The 18,069-nt window shown below is 40.0% G+C and overlaps 1 protein-coding gene across 4 annotated transcripts in view; it reads left to right on the forward strand.

Moving 5' to 3' along the window:
* Nucleotides 1–18,069, forward strand: part of LOC128378479 (brain-specific angiogenesis inhibitor 1-associated protein 2-like) — a 50,321-nt gene that overhangs the window by 13,476 nt on the left and 18,776 nt on the right. For all 4 annotated transcript variants that reach the window (XM_053338019.1, XM_053338018.1, XM_053338016.1 and 1 more), the window contains 3 exons: nucleotides 2,151–2,237; nucleotides 15,294–15,355; nucleotides 16,861–16,932. In XM_053338019.1, the coding sequence (XP_053193994.1) occupies nucleotides 2,151–2,237; nucleotides 15,294–15,355; nucleotides 16,861–16,932 (221 nt within the window). The remainder of the gene's footprint in view (nucleotides 1–2,150; nucleotides 2,238–15,293; nucleotides 15,356–16,860; nucleotides 16,933–18,069) is intronic.

Raw genomic sequence — 18,069 nt, forward strand, 5'->3', positions numbered from 1 at the left:
GATGAGGGTGACACAGGTAGAGGAAATGATTGTTATCCTGATAAAGAGATGTAGGGTTTTGTCCTCCTCTTCTCTATAGTGAAGGATGACGGCTCAGTAGGTCTGAGATGAGCCCCTCCCCTCCCCATTGTCTGTCTGCCTTACAATCTGAGATCCCGTAATCCTCTCCGTCTGTCCCTGTGAGCCCCTCACCACACATTTCATTAGACAGAAGTAAAGTATCCATATAGATCCAGCTTATCTACTCTGCCACCCAACTGCACACACACTCTCTCACACAGCACCAGCGTCAACAAGAAGAAAGTGTTTGCAGATTGGATATCCCTTTGAAAATCTGCTGTTCCACCCATCCTACTAGCACAACCCATTACCACAAATGTGCAAACTCACATGGGCAGACACATGCACATTCACACACACTTTGCACATCAAGGCACGCTGGAGGTATGTTTGGCATAATAAAGAGAAATGATCTGGGATGCTCTGGAGACTTTGCATTCAGTTCTCAGGTGTTCCCCCAGCAAAAGAGGAAGAAGGAAATACACAGCGTTTTCAGCTGTTGACTCAGCTGTAATTGGGATTAGCATTAACATATGTCCCTCAGCCTTGGAGCAGAGCTTCCGAAGCTGAGAGACTTCGTATATATCGCAGGGCTACATCTGTCTGCTAGAATTAGCCTGCCCCTGCCAGGCTATTGTTGTTAATGTGTCTCTCACCTGGCAGCTGTCTGCAGGCACAGGGCCCATCTGTCACCTGGGCCGCTGTTGAATTCACTTCCAAAAGCGGCAGCCATTATTCACTGGCGATGGGCTGATTGACGGGATGTATGGCAGTCAGGCAGAAATCACTGGAAGCTCACTCTGCCCTGTGTGACCTTTGTTGGCAGCACAGCAGCAGCTGGAATAATAGGGGCTGAGGTGGATATTTGATCTGGACACACAAGTACACTTTATTTAGTCAGTGAGATAGAAGAGATATGAATGCTGATTATGATGAACCCTACAGATTGTTTTTGCGTATGCTGAAGATCTAGAGCAAGGGTTAAGTATTTATGTGCACAAATCTGCAAATATCTCTACATGTGTTTTAGTGACCCTTGGACTGTCTTGTACACCAGTGAATAAACAGAATATTGTGAGCAGTTAATTAACATTACATTTGAGAAATGCTTTACTGATAGTAGAGGCGAAGTCTTATTTATATCTATACATGTGTATGAGCCCAAATCTCTCTGATAATTAACAGTTTCCCCAAGTCACTGTGTCACCTTGCTGTCCAGTATTCAGACACATTGACAAAAAGATGAAATGGAATGGAAGAAGGAAAAGGCCAATGGAGCTTGACATTGCTATTTCCTTGCTAGGACAACAGTGTTTTCTCAGAGCTATTGGCTGGTAAATATTGAATTTTGGTGGCCCATTTGGACATAGATCAAAAAGAACGAGGGATAAAAATGCCCTTGTGCTTTCTGACTCAAACTGGCACACCCATACTGCCACCGAGTGACTTAGTTCCAGACAGAAGTAAACCCCACAATTGGCTCAGTCTGCAAGGGATGACTGATTGACTCACTGTAATGTGTGTACTTTAAATACATGTAAAAACATGGAGTAAGCAAAGTGTGTCAGTGCATCTACGAAGTATAATCGAGGTTTCATAGAATGTTAAGTGTAATGTAAATATACTGCCAAACAAGTCATCTCAATAACTTAACACTCGCACACAAATTTGGGTTATAATAAACAGAATGTCTATCCCATCATAACGTCAAGCTAGAAACAAACCTTCAACAGTAAACATTTTTAGTGCTTGTGCCCAGCATGCACAGATAATCTGTCAGGCAATAATTTCCTCTTTGCAATCAAGGATGCAGAATGCAAACAAGATTATGTTGAGTAATTACGTAGCAACATCAGTGTTGCTTTATATTCAGATGGCGAGAAGCTGTGATTCACTATTTCAAAAGCATCTGAGGAAAAGCAGAGCTAGACAAGAAAGAGAGGACTGCAAATGTTCTAGTGTCACTGGCCGTAATGCTGTCGACTTAGTTTAAACAAAGCTAAGCTGTGTAATGGGCTCTTGTTTACACTGCACTGCTCACTTAATAACCATCCTGATTTATTTTTGTTCTTGTTTCTCTTTGTTTCTAGATGTGACATTTGCTGCCAAAGGCTACTTTGATGCTCTGGTCAGAATGGGTGAACTGGCCAGTGAGAGTCAAGGATCCAAAGATTTGGGTGAGTGACTGACATACACCTGATGAGCTCAGATTTTTGACACTTTCATTTCCTTTTTTGGCCTTAGTCACTCAGAGTTTTAATGGCAGCACCAATACTTGATACACTTAATGCACATACATTACTTAACATCAGTTTCCTGCTTAAAAATGTTGCACAAGAGGCTAAGTAGCACTCACAGAGAAATGTGTGGGTTGATACAGGAGCTGTTTTTTATGCTTCCACACCAGTGACAGCTGTGGCTGGATGCATTATGTTTTTGGGTTGTCCGTCCATCTGTCCGTCCCATTCTTGTGAATGTGATATCTCATTAACGCCTCAAGGGAATTTATTTAGCACAAACGTCCACTTGGATTCAAGGAAGAACTGATTAGATGGTGTTCAGAGGTCAAGGTCCCTCTGACCTCACATTCATCCCAATTCTCATGAATATGAAATCTCATGAATGCCTACAGGGAATTTCATTAAAGCTGGCACTAATGGCCACTTGGGCTCAAGAATGAGCTGATTAAGATGTGGTGGCTAAAGGTCAAATATCAAGGGTCACTATGACCTCATAAAACACATTTTTGGCCATAACTCAAAACATGTAAATACAAATTATGACAAAGTTCCACACAAATGTCTAGAAAGATAAAAGTGATGACATTTTGTATCCAGAGGGTCAAAAGTCAACTTCACTGTGAAACCATAATCTTGTGCAACATTTTTCTATCTATTATTAAACACCATTACACAGGAACAGAAGGGTCCACCACAAGCTCATTGGTTTTGCTGATATTGATCTTCAGGTGATTATTGATGCATCCTGTGATGAAGCTCCCTGTTAGTCTCTGTATTTGCCTGTAAAAATAGTCTCTACAGTAAGTGAATATAGCATGTGTGTGTGTGATCAGTTTTTTACTCAGTTTTGTTGAAGCTCTAGTTAGAATATCGAGGAGGAGGAAACTTTTTTTTTTCCATTGATGGGCCTCCTGTTGTCATAACAATGTTGAAAGAGATATAAAAAGGTATAGTGATGAGTGCAGTACCGTCAGCATAGCGAGGTGGGAGCTGAACATCATTTATTTACAACAGTATAGATGATGGCTACATGTTTTCATCTGAGCTGAAGATTAGATTTTTTGGGAAAGCTTTTTTAAATGACTCGTAGCGGTTTGCTACAATATTTTTCCAGTGTGCTGCTGTATGTATTGATTCTATATGGAAGAATGTATCAGTATGCCAGATGTCAGAAATGTTGCACTGCGTGTGATATGTGTATGCCCTGTCAATTGGGTGTGTCTGTGTGTGTTCTTGTTACAAACACAGAGGTCAATTGAAGAGCTAACACCTGCTCCTCTCATAGTTAGTAGTTTCCTAGGTGATCGGTGTGTCTGAGTGTCTGTATTTGCTGTCTCCAGCCCATGGGAAATCAGCTCCTGTTTGAAGAGATTCCCTTTGCACTGATTGTGCTTTCGACTGCTTGATCTGCATAGAATTAGCTGTTTATTTGACGGGGCCTTTGTTGGAGTGAAGCTGAGATCCAGTTTGGGTTTCCTCCAGCCCATCCAACAGGGACTGACATGAAAGTGCTGTCAGGATGTTTTATTCAGCAAGCGGCTCCCCTCTCTCTATCTCTCTATCTTGCAGCCTTGGTGAGTTTTTCCATTGATTCCAGAGTTTACGGCTGTACCTCCATGTTGAACTGGGCCGGGTAGTAGTGGGCTCTTCCAAGCCTGACATCCTCAGCTGAACTTGTTATGAAAAGAGAGCAACATGTACGTGATGTGACTGACAGCAGAGTGTATCTCTTCTTGCACCATGCACTACAGTAGCTCTCACAGAAAGTCATTCAATATTATTTTAAAGAATCCCCCATTGTAATGCACTATTAAATGTGCACTCTTGTTTATGTGTATGCTGGTAGATGAGTTGAATCTCCATGTAGTTACACATATACATGAGGGAAGTAAAAATGCCAATTTTAGAAGTCGTGCATAGCATGTGTGAAAGTCTATTAATTTACTCAACTCTTTTGTTACAAGTGTCTATGAGGGAACGGAGAACTGATTTCCAAAGCGCTGCAGAGAGAAAGATTTGCCAAGGGGGACTGGAGATTTGATATGACTCATTCTCCTGGTCAAAAGACTCATCTTCTGTCTTTGTCTGTTTTTGCCTGCTTTCATCAAGCTATTCCAAAGACTGAATCGCTCTTTGCTGTTGTAAGATGAAAAAGAAAGGTTGTGATATAGCTAGATATTAGCTCTTGTTGTTCACTGATGGTATTTAGTACAATATATATCAGCTACATGTAACACTCCCCTGCATACCACTGTGGGCTCAAAAGGAAAGATTGATGTTTTTCTTTCCAGCCACCTGCACAGTGCACACAATATTATGGAGTCCCCACCCTGAGGTCTATGCCAGTGCCCTGACCTCCTGTTCAACCATGTGCATGGGTGAGACCCATAGCTCAGAGTTTCCTGTTGGAGTAGAAGGAGAGCACGAAAATATCCATAGATGGGGAGGGGTTATTGGAGATACACAAGCCTAACAACCCATAACCCAAATGGACACATATACTTTATGTATAATGATTTAAATCAAGATTGACTTATTGACCAATATTTTTTTTCTTATTGGTCCTAGTCTTATTTATTTAAGTTACCATGAATTATATTTCAAACCAAAAACAGTAACTTAGTGCCTTCCTGCTTCTGCTGCTTTGTGTATTAATAGAGATTTGAACAATCCCAACTCCACATTATTGATATTAATGCTTGATGAGTGGTATATTTTAAGGCAAGTCTCTCAGGCTGTCAGACTCAGCCATGATGATTGCTGCTGGCTTGCTTGTCCCATTTTAATTCCACCAAAGCTCCGCCTTGTTTGAGATATGAATGTAAACACAAGCTTCAAAACATTGCTCTAGATCCCAGAGTGACCTTGTACACTAGATTTACATCCTTGAATTTCTTCACTCATAATCAGAGCAATCACATCATAATCAGCTGGCATAATGATAATGGTATTTGTTTGAAGAGGGTTATTGGTAGTGTTATGTCTTCATCTAAAAAGTAAAAATATCAGTTTGTTTCTGTGCCCTATTTGTAGGTGCGCATGCTCACACTTGCATGTGCTTGTATGAGTTTGAGTTCTTGTTGCACCTCTTTTAAAGCCTGTTAATTCCATAGAGACTCAGTAAGCGACGGGCTGCAAATGGTCCCACCTACACACCTAAGAGTCACAGCTGTTCTCCATCTCTTTCTTCATCCTCTCTCCCGTCTTTCACACACACACAGATAAACATTATGCTCAATGCAGAGAATAAAATTAACTGGTGAAATAATGCCCTCTGTTGCTGTTTTGATTATCAACAAATCAACATGCTCTACCCTGGCTTAAGTCTTAATTCATTTTGTCAGAACACAATTTGCTCCCACAGGAATCCGCCCTTGTCTGGATATGTGCATGTGTGTGTTCATGCCTATTATACTTGCAGGGTTGTGTGCATTTTCTGTGCATAAATCTCCCATCATTTCTATGTGTTTATACAGTATGAGACAGTCTCTCTTTCTCTCTCTCTCTCTCCAGCCCCACTACTCCCACACACTCCCTCCCACATATCCTCCTCTGGTTGGGCTAATCATCGCCTGTCACTTTGCCGCCCACACACACATGTATGCACACACGCTTACACACACACACACACACACACACACATGCACACACACATACACACATACACACGCACCTGCTCTCCCTCCCTCATTTCTCTCTCTGTCCCTTATTTCCCCTCTGTTTCTGCCATCCTCCTCTTGTTTTATCCCTCTTCATATAGAAGGAGTGAACACTTATTACCTCAGTGACATTTGTGGTTTCACAACCCTTCTAGAAAAATACAGGAGTGTGGAGTGTGGATTTTTTTTTTTTTTTACAACAATTCTAACCAACCACCTCTGTTCTGTTTATTCTCCTCAGAACTAAGAAGCTTGTTATTTATGATCAGGCCCATAGCCAAGTAGGCAATTAACAGGTTTTTAACTCCCCCTGAAATTGTGGGTATTTTGAGTTGTTGCCATTCCTGCGGCATCTTCATCTTCATTGGAACTGACAGATCTCTAGTTAAACACACTTTTCCAAAACTTAAGCTACAAAATGGAGTTGTTAAAAATTTGAGCAACATTGTAGAGATGACTTTTTGTCGAGCAGACCTAACTAGTGCACTTATATATTACATAACACAAAATAGTTCATATGCATCATTCTGTAGGTAGAGGTTTCTGGTAAAGGCCTGCCGATATGGTCAGGCTGTTCTCATAGTGTCCTCAGGTGAAGAAGTGTTGAAAGGTACTCTGTGACTGGCTGGATGTGTTCCACAATGCTGTCCTACATGGCTAGTGTTTCACTGCTGCAAGTAATAAAGATTAGTGTGAAACCAAGGCTAAACTGGGAACTAAACTAGTTCAAGCGTGTGTATTGATCGTGGACATGATGCATTTTACATGTCAGACTCTGACTGGCTTTCCCTCATCCTGTCCTCTGGTTAACAATGAAATGAACTCCCTCTCTGCCACTTGGCTGATTAGTCGTTTTCAAGAACCTCCACAGGAATGTGAAGTACTTACAGTTCAGCCTCCCCAGCCAGAGGAAATCAAATAACTTTCGCCCCACTTATCAACTTCTATAACCTTGCTAATTGCCATGTTTTAATAATGTTCATGTATGATTCAGCACAAAACCATGTCTGTTGGGAAATGACATGCGTGGAAGAGAAATGAAAGGGGCTGTATTAAACTGTAGTCAACCAATGGATTTCCTAGGTTTCTACTGGGGAGAAGGCCCATAGCCCTCCATAATTACCTGAAGGAAAAAAAAGAAAAGTTTCGCACAGGGAAAATGAGGCTGCAAACTGGCACAGCATAATTGTGTTTTCTAGATTAATGGATCTGGGAAATGCGTGCTCTGCATTCTGCAGGTAAAAGGATGCCATCTGAAAAGCAGAATGGCATGTCTGTTGTTAAGAACAGGGGTTAGCAAGGCAAGGCAAGGCAGCTTTATTTAGAAAGCGCATTTCATACACAATGGTAACTCAATGTGCTTTACATAAAACAAACATTTAACAGTAAGAATTGGAAACAAAAAACATAAAAACATGCAATTTGAGAAATATTAAAACATTAAAACATACAATTAACCCCACCACACACTAATGATAATAATAATAAAAAAAATAAATAAATAAAAAAGTGGCAGTTGAAGCGTTAACTGTGACATGCTGTATTTGAATGAGTACATACACTGTATACACACAGCTCTCTCTCTCCTCCTCTCTCTCTCTCTCTGTTTCCCTTCTCTGTCTCTCAGTCTTTAGTCTGGCCTACCTCTCTCCTCCTCCAGCACCTGTCCCTGTTTAAATGAGAGCAGAGGAGCTCTTTTCTTAGCTCTGTGCCACCATCCCAGGGGTCCCTGCCTTTTCCTGCTCTATTTCTGAGACACGCACTGCATGATGGGAAGCCAGTGGCCCCCACACTCCATCTTTCGCATTGCCCTTCATTTGTTCATGGCAGTGACATACTGAAGGTGAGCTTTGATACATTTGGGATGGACATGGATAAGACTGCACAGACAACATTCTCTCTGTTTTTTATACTGTAGATAAGAGCACGCACTTGCTCACCTGTGCAGACTTGTCAGCATAATTAATGTCCTTACACTCTGGTTAGGCTAGTGTGCAATGACGCAAAGATCCACGTTTGGCTGCTAATGTGATAGTGTGATCAAACCAGTACGCCCACATTTTTGGTGATATATTTGGACGTCATGCCTATAGTATAATTTAAAAGAGTGTAAACTGATCATAGAAATGTCATGATTTTATAATATCAGGCATTATGTGCTCCGTCTTGTGTGTCCATTGCTCATAGGGTGTGTGTGTGTGTGTGTGTGTGTGTGTGTGTGTGGATCTAAACTCAACTTGAACTCAAGTATAATAGTAGGTTACAGCAGCAATGTTTTCTGCATTTTCAGCATCCTATCACCTACTTACTAAATTAATAATTATCAAAATATCAGTCTGCATACATACATACTGTAGAGTGTAAGAGCTATACAATATTAATGAATTTATTACAGAATTTTCCAGTTCTGACAAGAATTGTGATGTTTGGAGACAAGCTCATCATATACAGAAATATACAGAGGATTAGGGCCACGTGTGAAAACTGTATTTGATTTCTGAATTCTGACTTTATTCTCAAACCTCAAATATATTTTTCACATGGGGCCCCAATCCCCTTCAATAGTAATAAAATTCTCAGTTCGAGTCCTCAGTCGTGGTAAGTATTTTATTTCATATGTGTCCTGATTTGTAAGGATTCTGTTTGATGGCAAAATAGAGACGTAGAAAACGGTTTGAAAGAGCTTCCCTTAAGCGAGTGAGAGAGTGAGTGCATATTCAGACATGAATACTCTCTATCTGTGTTAAGAGACCCATACTGACCCTGGTTTTCTAAGGGCTAACTGGCTGGATCGAATAACACGCACACACACACACACATACATACACAGTCAAGAAGCACAGTTGGGTTTTTCACTCATCCCCTCCTTGAATCTCCATACCTCAACAGGTAGCTGCATGACTGTGCTGTTTTTGTTGCCTTCGTTCAAGCTGAAAGAGCTCTGCTTCCTAGCTTTGGGGAAAACTGCTCTATCATTTAGGCTTAAAATGCTGTGTGAGTTCACGACAGTCTCTTCTCGGTTACATTGAGTTATCACTTGTTTTTACTGCAATCTCAGGGGAGTTTCCCTATCACTCTACTTTTTGCCTTCCTGGCTGTTACTCTCCCCGTCTGCTTAATTTGCCCCAGAACAAAATCTGCTTCACTTTCATGTTAAGCTTTCTTTACTTTGAACTTCATACTTTGATTATTTGAAGACTTTTGTGTCGAACAGGGGTAGACAAAAACACCCCGGATCTTTTAAAGAATTTCACACCCAACCACCCACAAACATGCACTCACTACATAATCCATGTGTCACAGTCATAGTAACACTTCCTGTTTTGTTTTTTGTATTTCCTTGTTTGTTTGTTTTGTTTTTTTGTACTTGTCTTTCCATTATTTCATTTTCTTTTTCTCTCCCTTCTCCCTTCACCCAAATTTGTCAAATCGATCACAGTGCTTGTAATTCATCACTTATGCTGTCAGCGGCAAGGGATACAGATACGTTAACAAAATGGGGTTTTGTGCAGTAATCAAAGTTTCTCTCAGGGCATGTTCTTTCTTTTTTAATAAGGGTTTAAGTCATGGCCAACGATTGCTTTTTGCAGCCTACACAGGTTATTAACCTCCTACTGTACTCCTATTTGTTAGTTCTTTTTAAACAATGGAATGGATGAATAATACATTGGTATTCCATTACTCTAATGTCAGGTTTCAGTTCTCATGAAGTTATTTTCATGAGGTGTTCATCCTCAGCCTTGCACTGCCAGATGTACAGATGACAGATGTGATATACAGATGACACCGTATATATCACATGACATCAGCAACATGATGAAGTTATGCCTAATAAGAGCAGGTATTAATGGACTAGAGAGCAGAGATATTATAAAATGTTTTCTTAAAGTTAGCATTAGCCTCATAGATAGTCATAGTTTCTCCCCACCTCTGAATTGGTTTCATTTTCATGATTACTGGTAAAGCTAAAGCTAGGTTTGATATCTGGGTTTTCTGTCCTTAATTTGAAATATTTTAGTAGCTACGGCAGAACAGTAGTATGTGATTTAACTTACTGTAAAGTTCTGCCAAGTTTAAACAACTAATCATTCAAAAACTACAAAAACCAGTGAGGTTTTGACAGCCATTGGCTAAGACCCATGGGATATGTTTTTGAGCACTTGTACACAAATAACTGTTGTTCTTTTTTATCTTTGGTAAGCTGCTCCAATTTTTAACCCCTGAAACACTACCATGTTTTTTTTTTTTTTTAAAGAATAAATGATTATAAAAAAAATCATATGTCTGAAGATACACTATGCGGTCAAGCCTAGGAACAGATGCTTTAAACGAGGCAAAGATGTTGTTTCTCTAATGCCAGATGGTTTGGATTTGCTACATACAGTATTATTTAGTAGACAATGCACAACAATCTGCTGTACCTGAGACCTTATTAGAGCAAATGTCAAGATTACTTGAAACTGGTCTTTGGCCTACTTCTCCCTGACAGTTTTATTTCTCCTGTTAAGCCTTCATTATGGCCTAAATGCATGACACCATTGCTGGACAAACTTATATTAGGCCAGTGGGTTGAACAGCTGTGATGGCTGGGCTTCCAATTTTAGCAACCTGTCATATACACTATATCAATAGTTTTTTCCTTTGAGAGGCTACATGAATGAGTAAAGTGGGAAAACAGTTCAAACTGGGTTTATCATTTTACAAAACTACAAAGTGTGTGTGTGTGTGTGTGTGTGTGTGTGTGTGTGTGTGTGTGTGTGTGTGTGTGTGTGTGTGTGTGTGTGTGTGTGTGTGTGTGTGTGTGTGTGTGTGTGTGTGTGTGTGTGTGTGTGTGTGTGTGTGTGTGAGAGGATGAACTGTAAGGAAAAGCTGCCCTCATATTTCAGATAAACTGTGTTTAGGTGTTGTGGTTTTTCACAGGGAAATGCACTCGCACATGTGTACACAAATGTACCCACCTACACACTCACGCAGCCACCCAGACTCTCAACTATTATCTGCGTCTAGCACATTATCCCACTGCCCCATTATTCTTGCCCACTTGTTTGTCTCCCTTGTGACTTAGCATGCCAGGTAGGCAGGCTTTAACATCACTGTTCTTTTAGTTACACACAAAACACACAAACACACACACACAAACACACACACACGTATTGTACACAGACTACCCAGGTGGGACTCACTCCACTTTCCTCCCCAGGGTAGTGTAGAGGCTGATGTAATGATAGTTTATAGTAAGGGTGGAGATCTTTGAGCAGCGTTTTTTAACACAACCCTTCTCAGCCAGTAACCCTCATCTTCCAACTTCTCCCATAGCAACGACCCTAGCATTATCCTGCTTCCATGACAACCTGTAGTGAATCCAGCTTGACCTTCACCAGTGATTCAGTGTCTCTCCATCCACCTCCATTCTCTTACTCCCTCCATATCTGTCTCTCTTGTTCTCTCTATTCAACATAGCAAACTTCCACTTTTTTCATATTATTTTTTTCTGCTCTATAGCCCACATTCTGTTATTCTCTCTTTTTGTCTCTCTTTCTCTACCTATGTGGGTGTACCATTGCTGTTGTTACACAAGCAGTCAATACATCTACATAAGCTGATGTCATATTTCAGGGGACAGTCTGTTCACATGCACTCAAGTCCTATGTCCATGCTTCCTTCTCTGACTCAGTAAGCTTGCAGGCGTGTGGCTGCTTGTTGCTGAGCTGCAGGTGCAAATCAACCTGAGCTCACCTCCACATACAAAGGAACTATTGTTTTCTTTCAGCCAGGGATACAGGAATGGTTGAAGCGAGCTTGGAAATATTGATACAATAATGACAAGCCCTTGGGGGTTTTATTTACTGGTGTGTATGTATGTGAATCTGTGTGGAAGCAAGTGCGTGTTTCTGCACTTGTTCATAAGCTTGTCACCATGGCTATCGACCTGTCTGTCATGTTGCTCTTAGCTGGTATGCGGATATCCTTGTCAGGCTGGCATTTCTTACCCTAAGTCTCACAGGCTGTGTCATGCCTGCTAGATGTTTCCTTTATGAAACAATAATGTTGCAAAACACATTTAAAATTTCCTCATTATGCCTCTCTATTGATATTGAATTCTGTGCTGTTAAATGCCCCTGAAGGTTGCAGTCCAATTCTCTCTTACTGTTGTTGTGTGATATGGTATCGAAGTTGTCATGGTAACTATTTGCATTGCCAAAGTGTGATTTTTTTTTTTTTATTTCTTCCATTTATTTATTTATTTTCCTCCCTGTGCTTTGGCATCGTACATTGTGCAGTAATGAAACGGCAGATGACAAGATGAGATCTCTTTCAGATTGATTCATTCTTTACCTTTCTGGCTCCTTGCAAACAGCCTGTCCTACTGCCAATTTACTTGATGTGTGTGCACGTGTGTGTCTGTGTGCATTTGCAGTACACTGATGGCTGCTCATTTGTTAATTGATCCAGCTAGTTGTAGTCGCCAACAGAATGCCAGGGTTTTCTGAGCCCGAAGGGCTGTGATCAGGGATGAGTATCTGTAAGCTGCTTAGCAGGCCTGCTGGGAACTGACAGGATGCTTTGGCCTGCTTCTCTGCTCCTGTGAGACACAAGATCAGCAGGCAGGTTGCACATGGGCAAAAAGCTTGGTTGTCTTGGCCATACAGGGATGAGCTTGTCAGGGGTTGTAGGGGCAAGCGAGTACACTAAATTTAGCTTGTAATTAAAAAAACCAAAAAAAACCCTCTATTTTGGATACAGCCTCACACACAAACACATTTCTAATGATATATAGGTCAACAAGATGGTTATTAAAGTATTAAAAGTCATTATTTATATTAGTGTTTATGAAACAGTAATTTAAGTATAAAGTCCATGATTGTCCAAAGTATTGATATCATACAGCGCTTTACTGTTTGACATCACTACGAAAATGTCAAACTACTCCTAAAACCATTGTTTAACTATTGTTTAAACTTACTTTGTAAAATGTTAATTACATATATATAACCCTTTGGTGAACTCTACACGTTTGGAACTGAAACCACTTCAACTGTTCTGATTTTACTCATGACATATTTGGACATGTACTCTCTTGCAGGTCAGAGCTCAAAGAAAGGACACAGCAAGGGAGTGTGAAATGAGAACAAACTAACAAACATTAGTTAGACTTAATTGTCCCTGGGGGATATTCTTTTTCACAGTACTGTTCATCCAAGGGAAAATCAACACTACACTTAAAACACATCATCACACAACAATGGCAGACAGACAGTACAACACAACAACAACAGGCAAAACAGCATGAACATAAGAATTGTACTTCCCTCAGAGAGTCACTCTGCTTAGGTCTACTAAGACTGCAGGTACCACGCTTTTGCCAAGGTGAGCCCTTCTGCACATCAGGGACCTCTGTGTGTATGTGTGTGTGTGTGTGTGTGTGATGTCCTGAGCTATTGTATTTGCAATGCGTGTTATGGCCTTACAATTGAGCTCTGAGAGGATGGGTGTGTGAGGAACTAATATTTTTGGCAGCAGTGTTGTTTATGCGTGTGAGTTTGACCCGGTTAGTGACAGAAACTGGTGGAGCAGTAGAGCAGGATGAGTTGAACAATACTTGGGTACAACAGTAGGTGGAGATGGGGAAGACGTGGAGTCCTTTGGGTTTACTGATCGCTCCTTTTTTTTAAAGTGTACTTTGTATGCTGGTCAAAGCTGAGTTTATTGTTCAGTGTGAATTTCAGCCCTCTCTTAAGATTTATTTATGGGCTTTTTTTGCCTTGATTTATACAGTAGATGGCATAGAGGCCGACAGGAAACAGGGAACTGACCTGCAGCATAACCACCTATGACCACCAGGGCGCTACTGTAGCTGTTTGGTTATTGATGAGGATGGGTGCTGGAGGGATGGGGTACCTATTACTGTTTTTTACTTTTGTTCTCCTGACATTTAGATAAAAGTAGTCATGCTCACACCACTGGGTGAAGTATGCAACAGTGTGATGTGCTTTAAGTGTACTGCACTTCAGTATGCAGCTCAGCCACAAATGCTTGTTTTTCAAAATGTTTTACTTTAAGGTCGGTGGTAAGACTCTGATAGATAATATTTGACCACAGTTCAGTTTTGTCTTGGATAGTGGTCCACTTCTTCTAATACATTCAGTTCTTTAGTTACCAAAATGTAAGTTTTATATCACTGCCCACTTATTGAACTTCTCTGCTTTACTTATTAAAGTTTTTGTTTTGCACATAAGAGGCAACATAGTCTGTATCAAAATCCAGAGGGAGCAAATTGGGGTGCAAAAACAAAATCAATAATAATTCACATTTAATGGAAGTGTTTTCTAAATAATTAAATATATTCAATTGCAGGCATCTCATATGTTTTCTACGGCTAAGACTGAAAGGCTTTGGACCTTCTGGTCAGGGAAAATTTGTGTGTGTCTCATTTTTCTGTAGGTGTCACACTGTCTTTCCACCAGGTCTCGATGTATGTGTCCTTCGCTCAATGTAGCTCTTTGTGTTCCTTTTCTTGACTATGCACTGCACATTCAGAAGAGGCAGCCTGTAGGTATATGAAAATAAAACACTTTCACTACGGTAGCTGCATGATTTTCCTTATACCCTCCCTTTTTGTTTTTTCAACACCTTTTTTTTTTGTGTGGAGACTTTAACCTTTCTTTGAGGTGTTTTTTTTTTTTTTTTGGTTTGTTCTAGAAATCTCATTGCCTGATGTTTAGATTAATCAAAGAAAGAAAGGGAATATGTTTGATCTCCACGAGACATCAGTACTTACACGCTTGAAGAACCAGAATTTGATTTCAAGCATTTTGCCTCCTTCAGCTTAATTTTATATTTCACTTCATTTCTTCCTACTTACCATTTACTTGTTAGTGTTTCATTTTCTCTGTGTTCTGTTATCTTGTACCAAAAACAAACTTTCATCATGTTCTTCATTGTCCTAGTTACAAGTCACGTGTCCTGTATGTTTGTGTGTCTTGTATTACTGCATGAGCTCTGCACGCGGGGTCTCTCTCTCTCTCTCTCTCTCTCTCTCTCTCTCTCTCTCTCTCTCTCTCTCTCTCTCTCTCTCTCTCTCTCTCTCTCTCTCTCTCTCTCTCTCTCTCTCTCTCTCTCTCTCTCTCTCTCTCTCTCTCTCTCTCTCTCTCTCTCTCTCTCTCTCTCTCCCACTCCCTCTCTCTCTCACTCTTTTATAGTTCCCGTTTTTCTTTCTTTCCTTATGTAGTTTCTTATCTTCCTCCTCTCTTTTTTTTCTATGCTCTATAGATGCTTGTGCTGCTGAGTGTTGTTCATGTGTTTTCTCCTTGTCTCCCTCCTTCTCTCTGTGCAGGGGATGTGCTGTTCCAGATGGCTGAGGTCCACAGACAGATTCAAGTGCAGCTAGAGGAGATGGTTGGTATTCTGAGCTCAAAGGAGCTCTGTAATTCGACACGACAGCACTCGCTAAAAAAACTCAGGCAACGTAAAAGGTCTTTGTAATGTAATGTTGAAATAACTTATTGTTGACATAAGCTATTTCAACAATGTTACATTTTTAGCCTGGCGTTCTGTGGTTTCATAATGCTCCTGAACAGCTGTGACACAGTTTTGTAGAGCTGCAATGATTAGTTAATTATTTGATCAACAGAAAATGAAACCCCAACATTTTATTATTCTTGTTTTTTTTATTTGGAAGAAAAAAATATAAAAATGTTCTTATTCCAGCTTCATAAATGTTAATATGTTCTTGACTCTTAGTCCTCTATGGTAGTAAACTGAATATCTTTGGTTTGTGGACTGTTGATTAAGACAAAGACAATTAAGAAAGTAATTGTTAGTTGCAGCCCTACAGTTTTTTTCTGTGAGCTCTCGAACTCCTGTGGGCAGTGTAGTGTATACATGACAATTAAATGAACATGAACTCATATTGAATGAACGGATATGCTGAGTTCATATAAACCCTCTCGCCTAATACAGATGCTGGCTGGGGATGTAAAATGAGTTAATTGAAAAGTGGGGCATCAGGGGAAATATGCCTGGTTGCTGGTTTATCCACAGTTAGCATCAAGTTTATTATTGGTTCATATAGGCACCCACAGATCCGCTTCTATAGGACATGTTCATTGTTTTTGGCAAGTGTCTTAATTCTTACTTCATCTTATACTCACTGCCTCTATATATAATCATTCCGGTTCTCCATACTGGCACTGCACAGTTATCTCATATTACAAATTTCCACAAAAAAAAAAAAAAATTCTCACTCTGCACAATGTGTGATGCCTCATCAGTCTGAATTAGCCAATTCAAGATTGATTAGACAATTAATTTTCCAAAGATTAAGCCTTTATAATCTAAAATATGTACAAAAAACCTGTATAATGTAATGTAATAAATGTAAATTGATAGCATATCATTGCACATATACTGTTGTTACGGATCAAACTGCTTAAGTTTAGATTTTCCATTAAAGTATTAAGAAGATTATCTGACCAAAGGGAAATAAAACAATATCAACAGAAGAAGGACTATGATAAATTGTTGTTGAATAATTTATACTATTGCTAATAATACATTTATAGAAATTAATGTTACTAGATATTTGAAAGATGTTCCTGATTTTGGTTGCTGGCTCTTTATGCCGGTCAGTTTACAATCTAGTGATAAAATCAGCATCAGATAGCACTGAATCATTAACAGCAACATTGACTTGCTGAGAGAGGCTTCACAGGCCAGGACTTTGTTGGTAAAATATTTATTCAGTAACTGATTCAATGAGTATACACATGTAATTAAATTGCTCATTGGTTTATTGCACACAAGTTAACGTGGAGCGCTCTGTGTCCACATGCACTGTCTATGATTTTGTCATTGACATAACAGTCATTAGTTATTGAACTGTTTTTGTGCTTTCTTCCCAGTTGAAATCCTTCCACAACGAGCTACTCTCTGAGCTGGAGAAGAAGGTGGACCTGGATGCTCGTTATCTGACTGTGAGTATCTGATTGGCTCACTTTCCCAAAGCCTGGGGACAGCCTCATTCAATAAGCGGCTCCATATTTGAGTACTTTATACCATATTATGTCAAGTCTGTTGAGGCTTAAATTGACTGAAGTGATAACAGAGATGGAGGTGAAGCTGTGATTTAAAATCTGGATCAAAGTCCGTCTCTAAGACAATTAGAGAGGATGTGTCTGTGAAAAGGGATGCTTTGAAATAACATTTCATGTCCACTCACCCGAAAGGGTAGACTGATTATAATAAACCCCTCCTGGTGTGTGTATGTGTGTGTGTGTGTAACCACTATAGAGCTGGTCTACATGTGATATCTTTAGAATGAGTGGGTTGCAGCTTCAGCGTAGAGCAGCATTGCTGCAGCATAGCTACTCACACACACAAACACACACATACACACACACACACACACACACACGTGATACAATCTTGCTTTTAAAATTAAGACAAACGATTGTTCATATGTCACGTATGCCCCTTAACTTAACAGAGGGACTTAACACTAAAATCTGATGTCTGATTCCTTGTCATGCTTAGCTAAAATGAAAGTGGGGAGTGTGGCTGTGTACTCAATATCCATGTAATGTTTGACTCTACACATTTGCCAAATTTGCTGTCTAAATTTAAGTGGAAAATGTATGGAAAGGTTTCATGCAAGAATATTCTTTTAAACAAGCCTCGCACATTAGTTCTGATGTGTCAAACATTTCAGCATATCCCTGAGGTTTTAACATCCATTACTTATAATGAAATTCTGACAGATCTGCTGCAGTGATAATAACAATCATTTTGCTACAGACTTTGTGAATTAATCATCTGAAATTTTGACTCTGTTCAAAGCTTGTTGTTTTCCAAGACTGAAGTGTGTGTGTGTGTGTGTGTGCGTGCGTGTGCGTGCGTGTGCGTGTGCGTGTGCGTGTGTGTGTGTGTGTGTGTGTGTGTGTGTGTTCCACTGTTCCCAGCGGTGCATCTCTCTCTCTCTATTCTCCCTCTGCCTCTATCCCTCTTCTTTTGTCTCACATAATGGCTTACCCAAGATTTTACAACACTCTTTAGTCATTCACTGAGGTCAGAATTTGGTCATAAACCTAAAATGCAAAAACAGAACATAGATT

The sequence above is a fragment of the Scomber japonicus genome, chromosome 18 (genome assembly GCF_027409825.1).
Source record: "Scomber japonicus isolate fScoJap1 chromosome 18, fScoJap1.pri, whole genome shotgun sequence".
In the NCBI taxonomy this organism is placed as follows: domain Eukaryota; kingdom Metazoa; phylum Chordata; class Actinopteri; order Scombriformes; family Scombridae; genus Scomber; species Scomber japonicus.